The 23,754-nt window shown below is 35.5% G+C and overlaps 2 protein-coding genes and 1 pseudogene across 2 annotated transcripts; 1 reads left to right on the top strand and 2 right to left on the bottom strand.

Annotated features, from left to right (window-relative positions):
- Positions 1–6,482: 6,482 nt before the first annotated feature.
- Positions 6,483–11,759, bottom strand: LOC137729127 (putative CoA ligase CCL13). The gene is made up of 2 exons (XM_068467970.2): positions 11,538–11,759; positions 6,483–8,477 (listed from the first exon to the last, which is right to left on the bottom strand). The coding sequence occupies exons 1-2, from the start codon at positions 11,739–11,741 to the stop codon at positions 7,047–7,049; spliced, it is 1,635 nt and encodes a 544-aa protein (XP_068324071.2). The 5' UTR covers positions 11,742–11,759; the 3' UTR covers positions 6,483–7,046.
- Positions 11,760–14,640: 2,881 nt separating this feature from the next.
- LOC148690816 (uncharacterized) lies at positions 14,641–16,510 on the bottom strand (annotated as a pseudogene).
- A 2,121-nt stretch (positions 16,511–18,631) lies between these two features.
- Positions 18,632–21,325, top strand: LOC137735016 (endochitinase-like). Its single transcript, XM_068474373.2, has 3 exons — positions 18,632–19,184; positions 19,482–19,632; positions 20,839–21,325. The coding sequence occupies exons 1-3, from the start codon at positions 18,752–18,754 to the stop codon at positions 21,206–21,208; spliced, it is 954 nt and encodes a 317-aa protein (XP_068330474.2). The 5' UTR covers positions 18,632–18,751; the 3' UTR covers positions 21,209–21,325.
- The last annotated feature ends 2,429 nt before the right edge of the window (positions 21,326–23,754 follow it).

Below are 23,754 nucleotides of genomic sequence, written 5' to 3'. Positions count from 1 at the left end.
TTCAAATGCATTCCAAGATAATACATCAAATAAGGCAGGTGTTTATTAATATTTTACTAGTATTTTTTTAATAAGTAATTATTTTGTGATTTTTTTTTTAAATTAGTACCGCACAATATGTTAATAATAATATAATTCAATTTATCTATTTTTAAACATGTTCAAAACATTTTAAGAGACGTATAAAGCCGGTTATAAAAATAATCATTTGCACGCGAATAATAATGTGATTAAATTAGTTATCAAATAATTGTTTTTGTTTTTGTTTATTTTTTTTAAGCAAGCAATATTATCTATACTAAGGGGGAGGGGTGATCTTAGTCTCACAATGAGTTAGCAATAATGTGATTCAATTAGTTGTTTATTAAAGATAATTTTCTCTATTTTTAAACATGTTCAAAACATCTTAAAAAACATGTTATGCCGGTTATAAAAATAGTATTTTGCAGGCAGATAATAATGTGATTAAATTACAATAAATTAGTTGACAACTGATTGGTTTTTTTTTTGTTTTTTAACAAACGATATTATCTACACTAAGAGGGAGAGGTGGACTTAGCCTCACAATGGGCTAGCAATAATGTGATTCAATCAGTTGTTTATTAAATATTAATTTCTCTATTTTTAAACACATTCAAAACATCTTAAGCGGCGTATAATGCCGGTTATAAAAAAAAGTATTTTGCACGCGGATAATGTGATTAAATTACATTAAATTAGTTGTCAAATGATTGGTTTTTCTTTTTAACAAACAATATTATCTACATTAAGAGGGAGAAGGTGGGCTTAGCCTCACAATGGGTTAACAATAATATGATTCAATCAATTGTTTATTAAATATTATTTTCTCTATTCTTAATGTAAATTCTATAAAGATCAATTTTATGTGAATTCAATTACTTTAATTGGTTTATGAGGGGTTTCTTTGTGACAGCCCGTTCCGGATTTTTCGTACCGTAAGGGTAAAATGACAGTTTTGCCCCTAGTGTGTTTGTTTCGTTGTGTGGTCATTTTGGGGTTTTGGTTGGTTGATTTTGGACCACACACACACCCACATTCATTCTTATTCTCTGCTCTGTCCCGTATCTGTCTCTCTCTCTCTTTCCCTTCTTCTCCATATGTACGGACATGAACCAAAGTGTTCGAAAACGTAGTAGATCGAGGACGCAAACTACACATTTGTGCTCGTGAGGTTCTTAGGAGTTCAACCATACCCATTTCAGGTAAGGGAACCTTCGTTTTCACGTCGAACTCATGATCCCCGATTTGGTCACTGTTCATGCACACGTAAATTCATGTGTTTTTGGGAATTTCAAGTTTGTAGGAAGCTTGGTGAGGTCCTTAGGAAGCTCGGGGTGGTTCGTTTGAAGGTTTTGGACGTTGGGATCATGAGTTGCAGGTTTGGCCAGTTTTGGTGGAGTTTTCCCGGCGAGATTCCGTTGGTTTTAGTGCTTGAAGGTGGTAAGGATTTGTTCCTCTAGTTGTAAGCTTCATTTTGGTACCAATTTCGTGAAATTGGGTGAAAAACAAGTGAGATATTAAGTTTAGAAATTTTCTCGGTTTTCCGACGACGGTGACGGCGACGGCGCCAGAGGTTGGCCAAAGAAGACGACGGAATATTTCGTCAGTTTAGATGAAATATTCCTAACAGCGTTAGGTTAACTTTAACGGAATCTGTCAAAGTTAACGGAATATTCCTGACGCCGTCAGTGTGCCAGGCACATGCCTACGCGTGTGGTCGTGCCTTGGTCGACGTGTGGGGGAGCGTGCAGTGTCGAAAAATTATTTTAAAAATATGGGGATGTTCGTGAGGTTGAGTAGATCACGTTGGTGTATTCACACACCCCATTTGAGCATTGTATGAGAAGTTATTTTGTAATGTTGGTTATGTGCTTTAAAATTAACGTTTTTATAGTTATTTCACATATAGGTGAGACCTATCCCAAGGACAAGCGCAGTCACTCGAGGCAAAGGGGTTACGACCCTTTTACATACCAGTGAGTGGGCTTTTGGTTTTCCGTATATACCTATATACTTGTGATTTTCCCAGAAAATGAAATTAAACGTTTATATGTTTTATATGTCATGCATTATGTTTGCCCATTTAATTATGCATTATTAGTTGCATATATATATATATATATATATATATATATGTTTGGTGCTGCGAATGCACAAGTAAGTGTCAGGTAAGTTATGGTTTATGTTTATGTTTAGTAGTGATTTGAGATGCATTAAGAGCTTATAACCTACACCCCCAATGTTAGTACTCCCGCCCAGAGAAGGGCACAGTCCTTCACGTGATGTTCACCTCCTGCACCACACGCTCATCTTGGATCCAAGTTAGGTGCACAGTCCTGTCGTACATACCACTATAGGTGGTTCTGACTCGTAGGTGACCCGCGATTATTCGCCTAGTCTTTACGTGATCGTAGCACTTGAGCGTATTTATTTACACCCAGTCCTGTCGTACATACCACTTTAGGTGGTTCCGACTCGTGTGCAGGTATAGTTAGTGAGTTGGAGATTTGAGCTCTAGATTCAACCGTACAGGTCACGTCAGGTGACTCCGGCTGACAGATTTCATGGCATTAATTTGACATACCTGAGTACTTGCATTTCTATGTAGAGGCATTCGACATGGCATATTTTTTAGCATGATTTATATATATGTGCATATTCTATTTTCTGGGAAACTATACAGGTTTTACGACGAGGGGTTAGTACTTTTGATATTGAAATGATTTTGAAAAGGTTTGTTTTTGCCCACTCACACTTTCTGTTTTGCGCCACTCCAGGTTCTAGTTTGGATAGCTCTGTTGGTGGCTCTCGAGGAATTCACGGCATATCTGACAGATTATCACCAGTGTAGAACCACATTTGGGTGTGTTTATTTATTGTTTGTTCCCCTGGACTGCACTAGGTCTTTTATGCTCTGAACATTATTTATCACACTTGCGCTTGCACATGTTTGTTATCTACTTTGTGTATAACTTGATTTGTATTTATTCGTACTTTTATTACTATTCTTAGCTTCCGCACTATGCACATGGTTACGTCACTCTCACGTGACGGCTAGCATGCCCTGATCTCGGTCGGGGTGTGTGATTCCTCTAGCATGATATAAGATTATTCATTTACTTCAAATATTTAACTTTCATTTTGTCAATTTACGCATATAAATACATTTAAAACGTGTAAGTAGCACGTAGCCTACTGTAATTGAAAAAATGTCTTATGCACGCACATGAGCGCGTGCATGAAGGCTAATTATATATAAAGCTAACACAAAGGTGAATAGTGCTTTTAGTGTCACCAAACTTCAACAAAAATATTGGAAAACAATGCCCCCAAGATAAAAAACTTCAAAGGTATCCCAAAATAATGCATCAAATAAGGCAAGGGCAATTTTGTCATTTTAACAGTGTTTTTTAATAATTATTTTTTTTTGTGCTTTTTAAAAAAAAAAAAATTTGTATCTCACAATAAGCTAGCAATAATGTAATTCAATTTCTCTATTTTTAAACACGTTCAAAACATCTTAAAAGGCGTGTAATGCAGGTTATAAAAACAGTATTTTGCATGTGGATAATATTGTGATTGAATTAGTTGTCAAATGATTTTTTTATTTTTTATTTTTAACAAACGATATTATCTACACTAAGGGAGAGGGCGGTGGGATTAGCCTCACGGTGGGCTAGTAATAATGTGATTCAATCAGTTGTTTATTAAATATTATTTTCTCTATTTTTAAACACGTTCAAAACATCTTAAGAGCCGTGTAATGCCGGTTATAAAAAAAATCTTTCTCACATGAATAATAATGTAATTAAATTAGTTGTCAAATGATTTTTTTTTAACAAATAATATTATCTACACTAAGGAGGAGGAGGGTGGGCAGCCTCACAATGGGCTAGCAATAATATGATTCAATCAATTGCTTATTAAATATTATTTTCTCTATTCTTAATGTAAATTCTATAGAGATTGATTTTATTATGTGAATTCAGCTGCTTTAATTGGGTTATGAGGGGTTTCTTCTAACATGATCTAAGATTATTCATTTACTTTGTCAATTTACGTATATAAATACATGTAAAATGTGTACGTCATGCGTATCACACCGTGATTTAAAAAATGCATTATGCACGCTCATGAGTGCATGAAGGGTAGTATTGAACAAAGTGATCAACTCAAATTATAAGTATAAAGATCCATATATATATATATATATATATGTATGTGTGTGTGTGTGTGTGTGTGTGTGTATTCCACTATACTCGACAGTAGCATTATTAAAGAAAAGGAATTTGGTAATATGTACTACGGGTTGTATACAGTTTAGTGAATTCCTTTTGCAGTGGTCTAACATTTTAGTGAATAAAATGTTGAGATTTTACTTGGACATTCATAGTTCAAAACCCTTCAATCTCTTAAATCACTATAATAATTTCGAATTCCTCATTATTAATGGAATTCTTCATCACTTTTACCGGAGAAAGTTTGACTTAGCTAACAATAACGTATATACTTGTATTTGATTTGATATTTAGTTAGTGGCCCGTTGCGTATTTAGATTGATATAATTGAAAAAATGATGTAGTGCTAGTTGGGTATTGCTCTAGTGTGTAGTGTTTTCTTCTTCAATCAATTGTATCTCAAGTTTAAGTTTTAGGACAATTAGATACAATAAATATATGTTGACACTGGTAAATATATGTTGACATTGGTAGCAGAAATGATCAGTTTTTATTATGTCCTCATTATATCATCATTTATTATGTAATCATTATGTCATCTATATATGACCAACATATTGTCATTACTAAAAAATACTCCATTGGTACAAAAGCTAGTACATACATGTGGCCATTGGTGTAGAACAATCAATTAAAATTCGAAAGTAAAGTTGGTACATATTAATTTCTCGTTGACATTAACGCTAAGAACTCCTTTAGACGAAAATTTGAGGGTCACTAATATTATAATACATATATCCTTGTCATATCACGTAATAATATTAAATAAATGTTTTATGTAATTCGTAATAAGGATTTCTTGGTCTCTAATAGGGCGGCAAGGGTTTCAGAATCTTTTTTTTTTTTTTTTTTTTGTTTAACACGATACTTAACCTAGAAATAGCTCAATCATAAGGTCCAAAACCTGAAAGATCACGACACACAACCTAATTTTCCAAGTTTAATTTTATGGGTTTATAGTATATCCTTTTTTAGCCGGCCTCTTGGACCTTGCTGCCTTTTTGTTGGGTTGGGTTGGGTTGGGTTGGTTTTGGGCGTTTTGCATTCTTTGTTCTATATTTTTGTTTATTTATTTTTCCTATCTAACTTTTAAGAATTTAATTTAGATAACTCAATAGTCAAATGTCATTCGGCTTCTACGATGAGAAATTTGGAAACACTGTTAAGTGACGCTATTATTCATTTGATATATATGGGAGGCTGTCGGACAATATGATTGATATGTTTATATTATAAATTGATTGTTTTTGTTGATGTCAGCATCGTTCTATATTTTATTCATTAGATGTAGAAGGATGAGCACCCGGTATACTTAACAATAGCGATGTTCTAAGTATTCTAACAAACTACTCATGTATGAGTTCTCAATTAAAGCTTTGCATCGATTGACCCATTAATGTATCTCTGATATCCAAATAGAGCGAACCACTATTGTAATTTCAATAAATAAAACATCCAACTAAGAAACTTAGTAGTATGAACAAATAATAAGATCAAATTGTTTGGCTTAATATTTGAATATTGGGCTTAAATGAAGGAAAGCCCAAGGATGTCAAATTAAAGGAAGACTTGCTCGAAGCCCAGCATCAAGCCTAGGACTAAACTGAAACTTTCTTAGCCAAGAAACAAGCCACATGTCTATGAGTGAAGTGACAAGTGATGGAGACTAACCTACTATCAGCCAAAGAACACTTTCCAGTGACATTACAAGTAAAAAGTTGATGACTCACTACCCTCCAAGTGCTTTCGGGCAAGAGCAAAAGTTACAGCCAGGCCAAACTGCCTATAAAAGGAAGAAGAGAATAGAGATAAGGACACTTAACCAATCAAACAAACAAACATACAAACTTTGCTCTCAAGCCAGATTTGCATCCAAAAGCTGAAATTAACCTAGGTTCAGTCATTTTTAGCGATAATTCTCTGAAAAAGCTATCTCTTGTCTAGTATAAAAGCTTTGCTACCTCCCTTAGTGTTGTAGTATCGATTCCCTTGTGTAAACTTATTTACCATCCATCCTTTTTTAGCATATAAACCCTGTAAATTCAAAGAGAAGTGACTGCGAGAAGTTCAACCTTCCCAAACAAGGTTAAATATTTTCCTGAAGCTCTTTGTTTACTTTCTAAATTAGTATATCTATTGCTTAATGCATTATCTAGCATGTATTCAAGTTGTTTCCACCTGTTTTTCTGTTTTAAGAGTCTCATTTGTATCTGGATCTGGTTAGCTTGATGAATATATTTTCATTAAAAGTAATTTGGAACCAAACACATGACTTAAGGGGCTCTGAACTCCCTTCATTCAAACATATAAGACCATGAACTAAAAGTTCTTGTTTACAAGGCAAGAAAAAGAACTTAATACAGACTTAACCCATCTGTGATAATCCTTTGATAACAATAAGTTTGAGTAACTTGGGGTGCAAGTAATCAACTTAAAACACACTTATTCAACATCTGCTATACTAAGATAGTAGTGACACACCTAAGCACTTAGTTAGTTTTGATTGCGAGCCTCAAGGCGTACACCTAAGGCCCCACAAATGCACCTTTCAGAACTAACTTTGTTCTCCTCTTGTAGCACATCAACAATTAAGAACCTGATTACACATCCAAAGTGGCAATCCCTTGGGGAGCTGTGCTGAGGTCCAAAGAGCATTCTCCAGAGAAATCTTTGCCCGAACACAAATCATTCATATCCCATATTCTTGAAGCTTCATGCATATATAACAAAGAGTCTACAACAAACCTGTTTGCGAATTGTAAGTGCCCGTAGAAGAGATTAGGCATCTTATTCTTGGCTTCCCACAAGATTGGCCTTCTTCTTTAGAACAAACTTTTGTACCCTCCCAGTAGAATTAGGCAAATCCCCAAACACGAAAGCTTGTGGAACCATAAAAACAGGCAATTTCTCCTCACAAAACATCACAATCTCTTTACAACTTTCTTCACCACCACCACCAAAACCCTCCTTCAACTTCACAAAAGCACAAGGTGTCTCCCCCAAAACCTCATCATGTTTCCCCACAACAGCAGCCTCCAAAACTTGTGGATGAGTTAGCAAAACTGCCTCCACCTCAAGTGTGCTTATAGACTCCCCACCAGAAATTATAATGTCCCTTGCCCTATCTTTCATCTGAATGTACCCATCTGAATGCCGAACTGCCAGATCACCAGTCCTATACCATCCGCCCTTGAAAACTTCATGATTAGGGTTTGAGTTTTTCAGATATCCTAACATCAAAGTGTTGCCTCTTAACATAATCTCCCCCATTGTTTTTCCATCATATGGCACACTCTCCATACTGTTCAGATCCTTCACATCAACACCTTCCATCATTAGATTGTACTGAGATTCCAACTTGGGTTTGCATGGTGTGACAATTGCCGGTCCAAGAGCCTCAGTCATGCCATATCCATGGCTCACATTAAACCCTAATTCTGTAACCTTGATCAGAATCTCCGGTGCTGGCAATGCACCAGCAACAATAATCTCCACCCTTGATTTTGTAACCCTAGTTTGATCATTTTCTGAGGCATCTGCTAGAATGTTTAATATAGAGGGTGCACCACATAAGTGTGTTACCTTGTGAAGATCAATTGCTTCAAAAATGGCTTTGGCTGAGACACTTCTTAGGCAGATATTGGTGCCACCAAGAGCAGCAACAGCCCAAGGGAAGCACCACCCATTACACCGAAACATTTCGACCGTCCATAGAAAAACAGGCATTTTTCTCATGTCACTCTGAAAAATTGCTCCCAGTGAATTCAGGTACACAGCTCTGTGGCTGTACACAACTCCTTTGGGATTACCTGTTGACCCAGAAGTGTAACTCACTGAAATCGGGTCACACTCATTGTTGGGTTTGAGAATCTGAAAACCAAGTTCTGCTGATTCCTGTAGGTCATTGTAATTTAGGGCACCTGATGGAAGATCAAGATCAGTATGGGAAGATGATGATGATTGGTCACATTCTGGGATTAGAATGAGGAGAGGTGGCTTGGAGTTGGAGTTTGATTGGGACAAAATGTCAAGTGCTTGGAGGACAACTTCAAGGTACTGATGATCTACAAGAATGGCTTTGGCTTCCAATTGTTGTAATATCGAAGCTAATGCGGGTGCGTGCAGCCTAATGTTAAGTGCACAAAGGACTGCTCCAGCCATTGGAATGCTGAAATGTAACTCATAGAGTGCTGGGATGTTTGGTGCAAAAGCTGCAACCTGGTCAGGGAAGAAATTTAAAAATTTTAACTGATTCGCAGTTACTGTTACATTACACACACACACACACACACACACACACACACTGTTTTAGGTAATCAGGTCGAGTGTTGGCTCATCCTGCTATACAAAAATCACCGTATCTTATGTAGCGGGTAAGAACTTTTTGCTATTTCTTGATCCAATACTAAGGTGCTACATAGGTATTTAGAACACGTGATTAGTTTATATATCCAAGTGATCAGTTGTGCAATAAAAAACACTTAGTTGGATTTGCGCACACAGATTTTTTCTATCATGGTATGTGAGAGAGAACAAAAACATGTGTATTCTACAGTTGAGATATATATTTTTTTTTTCTTGATTATGCTTTGAATAAGTATTATATTAATTACCGGAATCTGTATTCAAGTTCTTTTCAAGATTGTGATCAGGAGACGGAGACAACTAGTGTATATTAACAAGGATATGCAAGCTTTTTCTGTTGACTTTGGGTCTGTGTACTACTTTGAGTTTGATGTAGTACCCTCTATATATTACAGTACAATTCAAACGTTTACATTAATATTCCTAATTAAGAGCCCATCAACACAAAAGTGATTAGCTTTTGACATAATCCCACTTCAAATTAATTAACAAGGAAAGAATAAAACAAGATGATCTTAAATTATCTTATATGTTAAAATGGCTTATGACTGTTTCCAACTACTAAAGATTATAAGTGGAGATTTTTCTTTCTCCAATTCGGTTTATTATATGATACTGAGAAGTTTTGATTATGTATTTCACAGTAGTTATGTCACTGGTTCTGGTCGATGTGCTGCCTCATACACACACACATATATATAGCCTTAGCAACATGCTAATTTTTAAACAGGACCAGTAGAATATGAGAGAAAGTTTGAGAACTGAGAGTCTGAGACCCCTGTATTTTGGAAGTGCGTGAATACGTGTATCGCATGCAACGTAAGCTTTTTGGATTTTAGTCGGTTTGGTCAAGACTCAAAGTGTTTGTGTTTCCATTGAATTCTTATTCTCAATAAGTTAGTGGAAGGGTTTTTGCGGTTTTATCTATCATTTATCTTTGTCGGCCTAGTGAGGTCTGAAGATGAAAATAAACACACATACAACGCACAAATTAAATCTACAAATGGGAATAAAATTAGCAATACACAACAAACATCTACTCATGCACGAATCAATTTCAATAACGGAGCATAAACTAGCATATATCAGTACATGTTAGGAAAACATGTGAGTACATGAGGATTCTACACATAATTCTCTACATGCAACAACTTAAGAGTCCTATGATACACTTGAACTGAACATTTAACCTAAAATTAATCAATTAATAATGGGTGAGAGGTTGTAATTGAATTGGAACTAAATGGTCGAAACGAAAGAAATGAAAGAAGACGAATTGAGAGCTTTTCTGTTTCTCATATTTCTTTATGATCAAATACAATCTTATTCTTTAGCGACTACGAAAACTAGCTTGCTCAAGCTATACACACACACACACACACACACACACACACACACACATGTATAGATTGTATATTCAAAGCAATCATAAGACTCTAGAGAGAGTTTAATAGCTATCAAGAAATTTGAAAAAAAAAAAAAAAAAAAACAAAAGTTGACGCAGAAAAGCAACTCCAAACGGGCATTAAGTCTTTACTAAGAACTCAACAAACTATAACGAATTACTTATCAGGATAGCTGACATTGCAACCCTCCCTAAGATGATGACATCTGATAATAGAGAGAAAGAGACTCCATATTTTTAAGCAATTTATATACAAAACTTTCATTTCAAATTTGAGATACCCTTAGTAAAGAACAATCAAGAAACAAATACACACACACACACACACACACACATATATATATATATATATATATATATATATAAGCGTACGTAGAGTTGTTTCTAACCTATTAGCTAGCAAGTGTTTTATATTAACTGAAATGGGATGTGTAGTTTTATTTAAAAAAACCTTTTTAGTCAAAATGGTTTTTGAGATGTGCATAACTCTTTGTTTTGGTATCTGACAATGAAAATTGATAGAAGTGGTCTCTGAGTTTGTCCATCGTATATCATTTTGATCATTCCGTGAAAAATCAATCAATATCCTCATTAAGTAAAGGAGTTGGTTTGATGAAAATACCCTTAAAATATAGTCACGTAGTCGTTCACGTGACAATTTAATGAGGATATTGACAGATTTTTCATGGAATGACCAAAATGATTTACGGTAGACAAACTCAGAGAATACTTATATTGATTTTCATGGTTAAGAACTAAAATGAAAAGTTATGCCAATATCAAAAAGCATTTTAACTAAAAAGCTTTAAAAATAATATATATATATATATATATATATATATATATAAGTCGACTAATGCATAGATTGGCAGATGATTCACCATGCATGTTACTTTGGTGGTTCCACGATCTTGGTTCATCGTGGGCGTTGTCCATTTGACCCAGCATCCACGCCAAGATGCATGATCAAGTTGCGACTTGGTCATTTGGCACCATCGACTTACGAAAAATGACCACCATTGACTTACAAAATTGATTAACTAATTTGTCTTTTAATATTGAGTCCATCGTTGAGATCGGTCTTATAATATTGAGTCCACCGTTGACTTACTACAGTCGGAGTCGTTGGTGACTAGCTAGCCGTGAGCTAGCTAGCAAGTTAGATCGATCTCCATCGCCATGGCGTATATTGATGATCAAATTTCCATGAAACTCAAAACAAAATGTAATGTGATCTTAATTGTTAGAAGACCTTGAGGTACAAGTTTATGTTGAAAAAACCAAACACTACTTGTAACAAAAGAAAATTGTCTTCTTACTGAATGATGAGTAAGATACTCATATAAAGATATATTCGTATATATGTAACATCCAAATTTTTTACTTTAACACTAAAATCATATACAAACTAGAATGACAATGCTTGAAACTAAAAATATAATGAAATCAAATACAGTGAAATCCCTATGTATACTCATGTCATAAAATATTAGAAATATGCTACTTACAACATCATGGCGAGATATGCCTAAGTGGACGAAAGCTGAGGCGACCTTGAGACATCTTACAAGCGTCTGCTGCCATGAAAATCTCACTCCCCCGTAAACGATCGAAATCTTATCGCCATGGACAACAGCAGCTCGCTCTAAGAAGCTTATAGGCGACAAGGGTATGTAGTTTGCGGAGCACTGGACAAGACTAGCCTTATTCATTATTGCTACGTCTCTATCTGGCTTGCCTAGCTAAGTACAAAACCACAATATATATAGGACTCTTCCACACATAATGTTGGATGACTTCATGTACACATGCTTCTCCCCAGTCTCCATGAGTCTGACTCGGACTATAAACAAATAATTAAATAAAGTATGAGAGTAATCCAGATAAGCACGAAAGCATAATGCAGTCATACGTAGTTGATGATCTCTAAGCACTCTTTGCTCTTCAAAAATTAGTATTAATGATCTCTTTATATTTGCAATTACTTGATCCCATGTACAACTGCTATAGTTGGAAAATTTACTTGATCCCATGTAATTACTATAAACAACACCACGTGGTATATATACTCAGCCTAGGTCTATTGTACGAGTAAGAAAACAAGTTTTTACTTTAAAGTGCGTATAAACTATGACACGTTTTGTAATAAGGTGGTGTTATCCACGTGCCCATTTTTACCTTTCACGGACCACTCTCAATTTTCGGCTATCGGACGAACGAATTGAAAATGATCAAAGGACAAAAGTTGACGGGGTATGTGTGGGAGGTAAAAGATGGTGTGTGGATAGACCATCCTTTATAATATGACACGTGTTATGGCTCTGTGTTTAAATCTTGTGCAACATTAATTCTAGAATTAAACTCTTGGAAACTGACTTTCATTTTGTGAGAAAGGGAATAATTATTCCACTTTAAATATCTCATTCTACACTTCTCACAAATGTATTTTTTCTTTCTAATTATAGAAAGTTTAGATTGTAAAATGAGAATTGTGGAATATCAATAATAATTCCTATGAGAAATAGTACAAAAATGTGAGGGAAGTCAATATGTTCCAACACAAGAACAGGTGGCTGATGTTTTAACGAAAGGAATTCTTGGTTTGAATTTTACATTGTTTCAATCTTAAACGAGTAGTGCTACACTTGTCATCTACTTATACCATCTTTTGTACCATCTCTCTAATAGAGGTAGGGTCCGTCACTGTATATGAGTCTCATCTCTGTCAGCCAGATGATACAATTAGATGGTAAGAATAAAATTTAACTGGGTTACTCCATTTTAGACTCCGTATTAAATACAAGATGCCCGTCAGCTTGCCATATCATTACTATTAGTTGGTTATGTGTTAGTGGTGTAGCTTCATTCTTAAGCAATGTAATAAAACTACAAATAATTCTTTAACTAAGAATATAATTGTAATAACTACTGTTTCTGAGAAATACAAGCATATCCATTTCCTTCTTCTTCAAGCTTTCATTTTATTCAATCCCTCCATGGATGTTATGATTTCGAATAGTTATTTATTAAATTGGTGGATAGGAGTATACTCTGAATTGGAATCCTGTCATGGAAAGTACTGCCTGATCATTTCTACCAACTTAAGGTCCCAATTAGTGTTCTTTGTTTGTATATTATGTAAAAATGTCCTTTTGGAGAATTTGCATAATCTCCATTACTAATCCTTTATATATGTTCATGTTTCAACCATCCACTTGTTTTTGCTGAATTCCCTGTTATGCTAATATATAAAAATGATAGTGAAAACTCAATACGAGTGATCTTTTGAACCTGCTTCAGGAGAAAGTAATCCAATTTGAAGTTGTTGATGTTTATACCGATTTATCATAGAAACAAATTCTGATTCATTTCATTCCGATTAAGTTTCCTTCCTATTAATCTGGAAGTTCTTCACAGACACAAGGAAATGGACGATAATGGGAATTCAACCTGTCAGCACTTGGGAGTTGGGACTTGTGACAATCGGATTTTCTTGCTTTGAGATATGTAAGTATTAATGGGTTGGCTCACTATAAGTATAAACCCCATTACACGTAATACATATTCGACCTTATAGAACCATGACCAGATACATACGCACACACACACACACACACACACACACACACACACACACACACACACACACACACATACATACATACAGACATACACACATACATACATACATACATATATATCAGTACCAAAACTACTTGGAGAGAAAGGAGGAGTAAGTTGTGGAGATGCTTGTATTGTAGAACCGGTACCAAAACTATTTTCCATATTCCCAGAAGAAGATGACCCTGGTGAAGATAACTCAAAATCCCTATGTTGTGCAGAAGCTGAAAAACTCAAACTAGCATCATGATCTGTGAGTGAAACTAAACTACTATTTCTATCATGAGACTGCTGTGAACCATTGAAATATGGTACAACAATAGGAACTAGAGTAGGATGTTTCACAGAGGAATAAGATTGCTTTGAAATAAATGATACTTTAAGAGCACTAATAAATGGAAAAACTGTTTTATCATGAACTACATGTCTGGAGATGAATAACTTCTTTTTATCTCTATGATAGCACACAATTCCTTCATAACCTAAAGCATAACCTAAAAATATACATTGATCAGTTCTAGCATCCAATTTGCTAGAAGTATAGGGCTTCAGATAGGGATAAACTGTTGTACCAAAAATTTAAAGACCTTTTAACTTTGGATGAACCTCAAACAACTTAAGAAATAGAGACTACATGCCTAAACCATTACAAGGCATTCTATTAATGAGAAACACAACATGAAACCAAAAGTTATGTGGCAAATGAGCAGTAGTTAATAGAGTAGCAATAGTTTCTATAGCATGCCTATGCTTTCTCTCAGCCACTCCATTTTGATGAGGAGTGTAAGCACAAGAGACTAAATGTGGAATGCCATTGAAGGGCAGAAAATTCTTGAACTTCAGACTCATATACTCACCACCACCATCAGATTGAAAATACTTCACATTTTCTTGGAAATGGTTCTTAATGAAAGCATAAAAGTCTCAAATATAGATTGAACTTGAGATTTATAGCACAAGGGAAAAATCTATGTAAATCTAGAGAAATCATCAATGAAACTAACATAGTATTTATATCCCTCAACTAATACAACTGTTGATGGCCCCCAAACATCACTACTTATTCTTTCAAAGGGTTTTACAGACACATGTGAACTGAAAGAAAACATTTGTCTAGACATCTTGCCACTGAGACATAATTTACACACATGTTTGTCTACATCAGCCTTATAGGAAATATTGGATAGAGAAAGCATACTATGTAAGATCTCATTACTAGGATGGCCTAGTCTATGTTGCCACATTGAAGCCTTGATCACTTGCCCGAGAAAAGCAGCTGGTGGTGTCTACAGCAACTTATTGTAGTTGAAAAACATCTGTTTTGGAATGTAATACAAGCCCGCCATTACTCCTTCCTCTCGTTAATATTGTCTTTGTTGCCTTGTCCTGTACCCAAAAACCAAACTCATCAAGAATTACATAGCAATTATTCTCTTTGCATATGGATAAACTGACAATAAACTTGCAGTTAAATGAGGAACATGTGAGATAGTTAACAAATGCAATGGTTTAGAAGTAGTGGAAATAGAATTTGAACCATTATTTTTCACTAGAAGACACTCTCCATTTCCCACTATGATTTTTTGATCTTCCTCAAAAGGTGTAACTATGTTTAAGTCTACCATATCTCCTGTCATATGGTGTATAGCACCTATGTTCATGATCCATGCTTGATTAGCATTGAATTCAGAAGATGCACTTGCATCCATTGCAATGAGTGATGGAGCTGGATTAGCACCTTGAAACACATAGTTACTTATGTGATAACAATTGAGTGCTATGTGACCCTGTTTTCCATAAATTTGACACTCTGGAATAGAACCACCAGAGATAGGTTGTTGCTCATTTATGTAAAAACAGTTTGATGTAGTATGTCCACATTTATTACAAATTTGACACTCAGGTATGATATTAGACTTCTGACCAGTATTGCCATTCCAATTAGACCAAGAATTCCCAAATGAACCTCCACCAAATGAACCATTCTTAGATTGATAACTACCTGAGGAACCAAAAAACCCTCCATTGTTTCGATTACCACCATTATAACTTCCATTATTTCGAGGTCTATTGTTGTTCCTTGGACCATTAAAACCCCCAAAATTTCTATTGCCACCAAAATTGCCATTATAGTTGTTCCCATTATTATCATTGTAATTATTTCCTGGAGGTCTTTCTTACCGACCTACAAATCCAACATTTCCATTGAAATTATAACCATTCTGAGTTGAAGAATCACCCTGATAGAACTGTCTATTTGCTCCAATGTTGGAGGATTATCCTTGATAAAATTGTCTCTGATTTCCACTATTGGAGGACTCTCATTCACAGTACATCCCTGACATTGGAAATTGAACATAATGAAGTGATTCTTCTGCAGTCTTCTTAGCACTTAGTAGCTGTGCACAAAATTCTTTAAGAGTAATAGGTGATTCTCGGGTTACAATGACAGTTCTAATCATGTTGTATTCTGCAGGTAAGCCGGCTAATGCAACCATAATCTAATCATTCTCAGAAATGCTTTCCCCTGCAACAAGCAACTGATCTTTAAGATACTTAAGTCTCCGAATATATTTTTCAATGAAATCGGTCCTTTTTTTTTATGGTGCAACGTTCAATCTTCAAATGATTAATTCTTGCCGTGAGACAGTTGCATAGCAATCACACAAGTGTGTCCAAGCTTCATAAGCTGTTTTACTCCCGACTACATATTCAATCGCTTCATCCCCCAATGTTACAATTAGAAGACTTAGTAAAGCCTTATCTGTCTTAATCCATTGTCTGTATGCATCAGTAATCTCCTTAGTAACACTATTGTCAAGTGAAATCACATATTTGGGAGGACATACATTGGTACCATCAAAGTAATCAAACAAATCATAACCTTCTAATACAGAACGAAACTAAAATGACCACTTAGCGAAGTTATCGTCTTGTAATCGCAGAGTAAGTGTCCCAAGTAATCCATCAATCTTCAAAGGTGTAGACGTCATAGCAACAATCACAATATAATGTTGAATTAGAGAAGAAATCAGCAGGAATAGGCTTCGTGCAACACAACAATTCACAATCTTCAACAATGCAGATAGCTTCGGCTCAAAATCTTCAATCAAAAGAGCTTTGTGCCCTAATTTTATCAATTTTCAAGGTTTGGACAAATCCAAGCATCGTGCTCAATTTCTTCTTCTAATCACCAATTGAAACAATTCATAGATAGAAAAATTTTCACAAACAAAATTTATATAGCTTCATGCCAAAAATTTCAAGAATCTTCAAAAACTCAACTACTAGGGGCTTCGAGCCTTAAAATTGCAACAAGTTTCAAATCTACAACTACAACTTCAATCGTAAATAAAGCAAAATAATTTTGGAAAGAAAAACCTAATTTCTGTCATCGATCACTGCCATTAATACTGATCACCACCATTGTTGTAGAAAAAGAGATGCAAACTTGCAGAAACTATGCGAACTTGCAGAAACTTTCAGCGAGACTCTAGATCTTTACCAATTCTCTCCCCTAAGCTTAGAATCCTCAAAAACCTAAGCTCTCGGTACCATCTTAACAAACTAGCGGAAGATTAAGCAAAGAGGAAATTGAGAGAAAAGTTTAGAGAGAGAAAGAATATAAACTGATTTCATTACAATGTGAAAGATTAGTTACAACTGTTATCTTTCTAGCTATATATAGAAATAGAAAACTTAATGACTAAGTAATCCTCTAACTACCAAATGACACAAGATTGTAACACATGTACATCCAAGATTATGATAGCTGTTCAATTACATTCTAACACTTAATAGTTATTTTCATTTCTTATAAGTCATCATGAACATTCTCTGTGAAGATAATGGAGAGAGTTTAGTGCATGATGTTTTTCCCTAAAGTTCCTATTCAAAACTTTGAATTGATGAGGTGAGATTCAAACTAAGGGGGTGTAGTCAAACTAAGATTTTAAAGGATTTTAAAAGTGATAGATTTGATAAGATTTAGGAGGATTTAAGACTCCTACAAAATTCATATGGATTTTAAAGAATTTGAATGGATTTAGTTTGTAGATTTTGGTGGATTGTGGTGGATTTTTTATATTCTTTTTTCTTCTTTTTTTCTTGTTTTTTCTTCTTCTTTCTGGACTGACAATACAAAATCAAATCAAATTGGAGGTGTGTGGTGCATTGGTGCCGCAACGGTGCGAACAAACAGCAGCAAGAGAGTGGTTCTAAGGCAGAGGGTACAGCAGCGGCAAATTGAATGGGTTAAGCAACATATTCAAATATGGGCTTCTGGATGGAGGTGCAGGAGGAGAACTCAAGATCTGGGTTAGTCAGGACGTTCAAGAAAGGTGCGAGATGGTGGTGAATTTGTCTGATCACGATGCTGGTGATCAGATCGTTGGGAAGGGAATCAGAACAAGCACACCGATGGACAACAGCAGGGGAAGATGGAAAAGGATTTGAAATTATAGGGGATGAGGTTGGATTCTTTTTAATCTTGGTTATATATACTTCTAGCCTTTAAATCCCACAAAATCCACAGTTTATTGAAATCCTCCAAAATCTTAATTTTTTTAATACACTTGGATTTGGATGGATTTTAAAATCCTTTAAAATCTTTTAATTGATTACACCTAGATTTGAATGGATTCTAAAATCCTTTAAAATCTTGTAATTGACTACATTAGGATTTTAAAATCTTTTAAAATCCTCTCAAATCCGAGTTTGACTACACCTCCCCAAAGTACCCGAGCTGCAATTTTAGGTCTGTCCAATTACTTACCCTTTTCCTTGAATTCGATAATCTTTTATCTATTGACGTGTTTTAGGGGGAAGTGGATAAGAGATGAAGTAGTCGATCAGTAATCAATTATCCTTAGGTCTGCGCTAGCATATCCTCCCAAAATTCAACGTCAACTTTTTCGGCTAGTTCCACAACAGGACGGCATTTAAAATAGGGCACTTGATCAATCAAGAAGAAACTTGTACCCAAAAACCCAATTGAGCGATTAGTCAAACGAGACTGCTCCACAAACACTATATATTTACTCACACCTCTAAAACCCAATTCATAGATAAAAAAAAACTATCAAACACTTGAAAATAAAAAATGAAATTGCAAACCCTTATCATTTTGTCCCTAAGTTTGCTGCTAGGGATCTCAGCAGAGCAATGTGGGCGTCAAGCTGGTGGTGCCGTGTGCCCAAATGGGCTGTGTTGTAGCCAGTTTGGGTGGTGTGGCACGACATCTGACTACTGCGCAGCCGGTTGCCAGAGTCAGTGTAGCTCAACCCCTAAACCTACTCCAACCCCAACCCCAAGTGGTGTTGGTGGTGACGTCAGCAGCCTCATTAGCTCATCCGTTTTCGACCAAATGCTTAAGTATCGAAACGATGGGAGATGCCCTAGTAATGGTTTTTACAAGTATGACGCTTTCATTGCTGCTGCCCGGTCCTTTAATGGGTTTGGCACAACTGGGGATGTTGCTACTCGCAAAAAGGAGCTGGTTGCTTTTTTGGCTCAAACCTCTCATGAGACTACTGGTCAGTACTAAACTAACGGTTATGTTTGTTTGTTTTGTTTGTTTAGTTTTCTGTGTTTAAATTGTCATAAAATCATAAAACTAGTTTAGTAATGGTTATCTCAAGTTGGCTAAATCAATGTACTTCCTTATATATACTCAAGTTCAAACTTTTTCTTTCATAATTTAAAAGAATTCGGGCTATTTGTTAAAAAAAAATTGAACCCATCATTTGGATGGTTATAAACAAACAGCGCTCATATTATAGAACTTTACTATACATTATTTTTGTGCTTAATCATCAATGTTAATTATGTAGGAGGATGGGCAAGTGCACCAGATGGTCCTTATGCATGGGGATATTGCTTTGTCAATGAGCAAAACCAGGATGTGTATTGTACACCGTCCAACCAATATCCATGTGCTGCCGGCAAGAAATATTATGGCAGAGGACCCATCCAACTCACCCAGTAAGTCTCTCTTAACTTTTATCATCAAGGCATTCGCCAACTTACTTGTCCCACAAAAAAAAAAAAAACAAAAACAAAAACAAAAACAAAAAAAACAAAACAAAACAAAAAAGGCGCCAACTTGGTAGTGGGTCAAGAAAAGCATTTGGGTGTAATAGTAAAAGGGAGCTTTTAAGGAAGTAGCTCACATCTCGAATTTTAATGATTTGAATTATTTATTTTTTAAGTTGCATCTCATAAATTATCTTTGCAAAATATTAGTCAAATAAAAAATATTTGATGCATCTAATTGAGTTCAAAGAAATTAACGAACACTATATTCCAAGAAAACTAGTGAAATTTTATTGTGATAATTAAATAGACAAATAGTTTCAGATTGAATTGAATTTTTCCAAGCCTGATCTATGAATCAAGATTTACAAAATAGACGGTTCGGATCATTGAAATTCGATATGATGTAAGTCCCACAACTAAACCCCATTTTGTTAAAAATGAGGATCCTTTCTCTTAAAGGGTTTGATGGTAAAATCACTATGTGGTGTTTCTAATATACGTTTTTTATTTGTATTTATTTAAAAAAATATATATATTATGATTAAGAGATGGAGAGGGTTCAAAATTATTATAAGAATTTTGGGAATGAAAGGTTTTCGAACTCTGACTATATTGGTGGAAATCTAACATCCTATCCACTAGAAGAGGACAATAAATTTATGTTTTAGTGTCGCAAATTGATGTTTGCACGCCAATTTTTCTGTTTTCAAATTTTAAATTAAATAAATTAAATGAGAAAATAGTAAAAACACAATACTACAATGTCAAATAAATAAGTGTGGAAAGAAGAAAAGTGGGCGTAAAAAGTCATCTTTCAAGGCACTTGTGTTAATCTCCATTCCTCTTTGTGAGGATCTAACGATCCATGCATTGTGTACATTTATCATATATCGTGCGATCAGAAATAATTTTAAATTTTTTAATTTAAAATTGAAAACAAGCAGTACCTTACGAAAATTGATCGCACCATATATAATGAACAGACACAATTCATCAATTCTCAATATTCTCACAAAAGAAAAATCCGGAGAAAATTGGATAACAAAGATCAATATAACACCACGTGCCATTTACTAGATTTATTTCTTGGCTCTGGTCTGTTGACTAGTTGATGGGAGATTGACTTGCTTTTTGACTTGTTGACTTTTCTAGCAACTACAACTATGGTCAAGCGGGCCAAGCAATCGGAAAGGATCTGATAAACAACCCGGATCTAGTGGCTACAGACCCGGTTGTATCATTCAGGACAGCTATATGGTTTTGGATGACTCCACAGGGAAACAAGCCATCAAGCCATGATGTAATCACTGGTAGGTGGAGCCCATCTAGTGCAGACACATCAGCGGGTCGGGTTCCTGGGTATGGAGTGATCACCAACATCATCAATGGAGGGCTTGAATGCGGCAAAGGTCAGGATGCTAGGGTTGCTAGTCGGATCGGGTTCTACAGAAGGTACTGTGAGATATTGCAAGTGAGCCCAGGAGACAATTTGGATTGTTATAATCAAAGGCCTTTTGCCTAAAACAAATAAGGGTAAAAGCAATGTTTAGCCTAGGAGATATTGTCATAAAGACAATAATCCTATCCTCTGTACCAAATAAAATGCAATAATCCTATGTAATTGGAAATTTATCGTCTACGCTATAAGTTATTACTTATTATTTTTAATTACGATATAAAGGTGAGAGAATCTAACACGAGAATTAGTTGTTGCAATGGTGAATCACTCTTATGCTACTAGTCTACTAAGAAATCACCTTTCTATAAAGTTATGGGCTATTATCCATCCCATCTTGGGAAACTTTAGTGCTATGTTAGCTTATTACGGTCTAAATTGAAATTTTTATTAGTACTTTATCAAAAATCCATGCGCGCCTCCTCACCTGCGAAGTTAAAATTATTATTTTCAAGTTTCAACAATTGCCTTAACAATTGCCTTCACACGAGGAAGACGCTTTTCCAAGGCCCGAGTAGAGATGGTTTCTACCCTTTTTCCAATGTTTCATCATGTAATAAAGGACTCTTTGCATTCATAGGTGCTAGGGTGTACAATCATGTTTGGCACTCTAGATTAGGTCATCTATCATCTCATGTTTTGAATTCTTTAATTTCCAAGAATAAATTACCTGTCAATGGTGTTGTAACTAGTGACTTTTGTCACTCATGTCCACTCGACAAAAGTCATAAGTTACCCTTCAATTTGTCTAGTTCTAGGTCAACTTATCCTTTACAATTAATTCATTTGGATGTATGGACTTCTCCTTTTGTTTCAATCAATGGATTTAAGGATTATGTAGTGTTTATTGATGACTTTTCTAGATACTCATGGTTGTATCCATTAAAACTAAAATCAGATTTTTTTTCTACCTTTGTTAATTTTAAAAAATTAGTTGAAAATATGTTTAGCACCATAATCAAATCCTTTCAAACAGATGGTGGTGGATAATATATTAATAACAATTTCAAAACCTTTTTGACTCATCATGATATATATCATCGTTTCACATATCCTCATCATTCCAAACAAATTGATGTTTCAGAACCTAAACATCGTCATATTGTTGAAACCGATCTTACTCTTCTTGCTCACGCATCCCCACCCACTTCCTTTTCGGATGATGCTTTTCATACTGCAAATTATTTAATTAATCATTTACCCACTAAGGTCTTGAATGATGAGTCACCATTTCAAAAACTCTTTCTCAAAACTCCTCAGTATAATATTCTCAAAGTATTTGGTTGTGCGTGTTTTCCATATCTTAAGCCATACAACTCCAATAAATTACAGTTTCGTTCTACACGTTGTGTCTTGTTAGGCCTCTCATTAAGTCAACAAGGTTACAGGTGTCTAAACTTGTCTGCAGATAACGTCTTCTTGTCACGTCATGTTGTCTTTGATGAAATTACTTTTCCCTATACAGAAACCAGCTATACTTAGATTTCTTCTTCCACCTACTTGCCTAACACCATAATTAATATTGACCCCGACATGCCCACTTTCCCTCCCATTCCCACGACATCACCTACACCTACTTTTTCCATCCCTAATGCTACCCCACGTCCTACTCCTACCCCTCCTTCTGCCAACCTCATTTGTACTCTATCAATCCCTCCTGACACCCCATTTTCCACTTCAACCGTCCCTTCTGCCAACCCCACTTCCTTTTCCTTATCAGTTCCAGTCAATAATCTACTCCAACGTTGAAGTCCTCCTCTAGTCTATGCATTATTCAATCCACCTAATAAACAGTAATTATTCTTAATGAACAGTAATAACCCTGGTAATAACATTTGCTTCTCCACCGTTACAATTCAATAGCCCTGACAATAAGCAATAAAATATTAGTATTTTTTTATTTATAAAATAATACAAAATAATTTTAATTGTAATATCGGATAAGATTTTTAATCGTTCTCGTTGTGCCACATGTCATTATCCGAAGTATTATTAAATAATACAAAAAATTTCAGATTTTTTTTTGAATTTTTTATAATTTTTTTAAAAATTTTTATTCAATTAATTAATCTCTGCCGTTGGATATAAAAAAATTTGAATTCCAAGACTCCAGATTGTGCCACGTGTCACAACGGTAACTTTTCTTAATTTTAAAACTATTTTTTCTTTTATTTATAAAGCATATTAATATCCACCGTTGATCTCAGATCGAACGGTGGATATTAAATAAGACTTTTTTTTTTACCATTGAGATCGAACGGTCCAAATTAAATATCTGTTGAGATCGAACGAACTGTGGGAAGCCACGTGGCTTCCCAACGGTGACTGAAAAAGAAAATTTTTTTCTGATTTTGTATCGGCGACGCGCCCCCACGCGCGAGTGGGGTGCACGTGCCTAACACAAAAAAAATTAAATAAGGCCTGACGCCAGGCTGACGTCAGCGCTAGCGTCACAGGGCCTCAGGCTCTCGGGCTGGCAATTCTTCACGGGCCCGGAGCTCGGGCCTCCACCTTCACTCGGGCTTGCCCACGCTGGAGCCGGTCCACGGGGCCTTGGGCTCCTTTTCTCTCCCCAGTCCCCCGAGCAACTGCCCACGCTGGGCTTGCTCTTA

The sequence above is a fragment of the Pyrus communis genome, chromosome 15 (assembly GCF_041283825.1).
Source record: "Pyrus communis isolate YQ-2024b chromosome 15, ASM4128382v1, whole genome shotgun sequence".
Taxonomy (NCBI): domain Eukaryota; kingdom Viridiplantae; phylum Streptophyta; class Magnoliopsida; order Rosales; family Rosaceae; genus Pyrus; species Pyrus communis.
The sequence above is the reverse complement of the archived record's forward strand: the minus strand, read 5'-3'. Positions and strand labels throughout refer to the sequence as shown.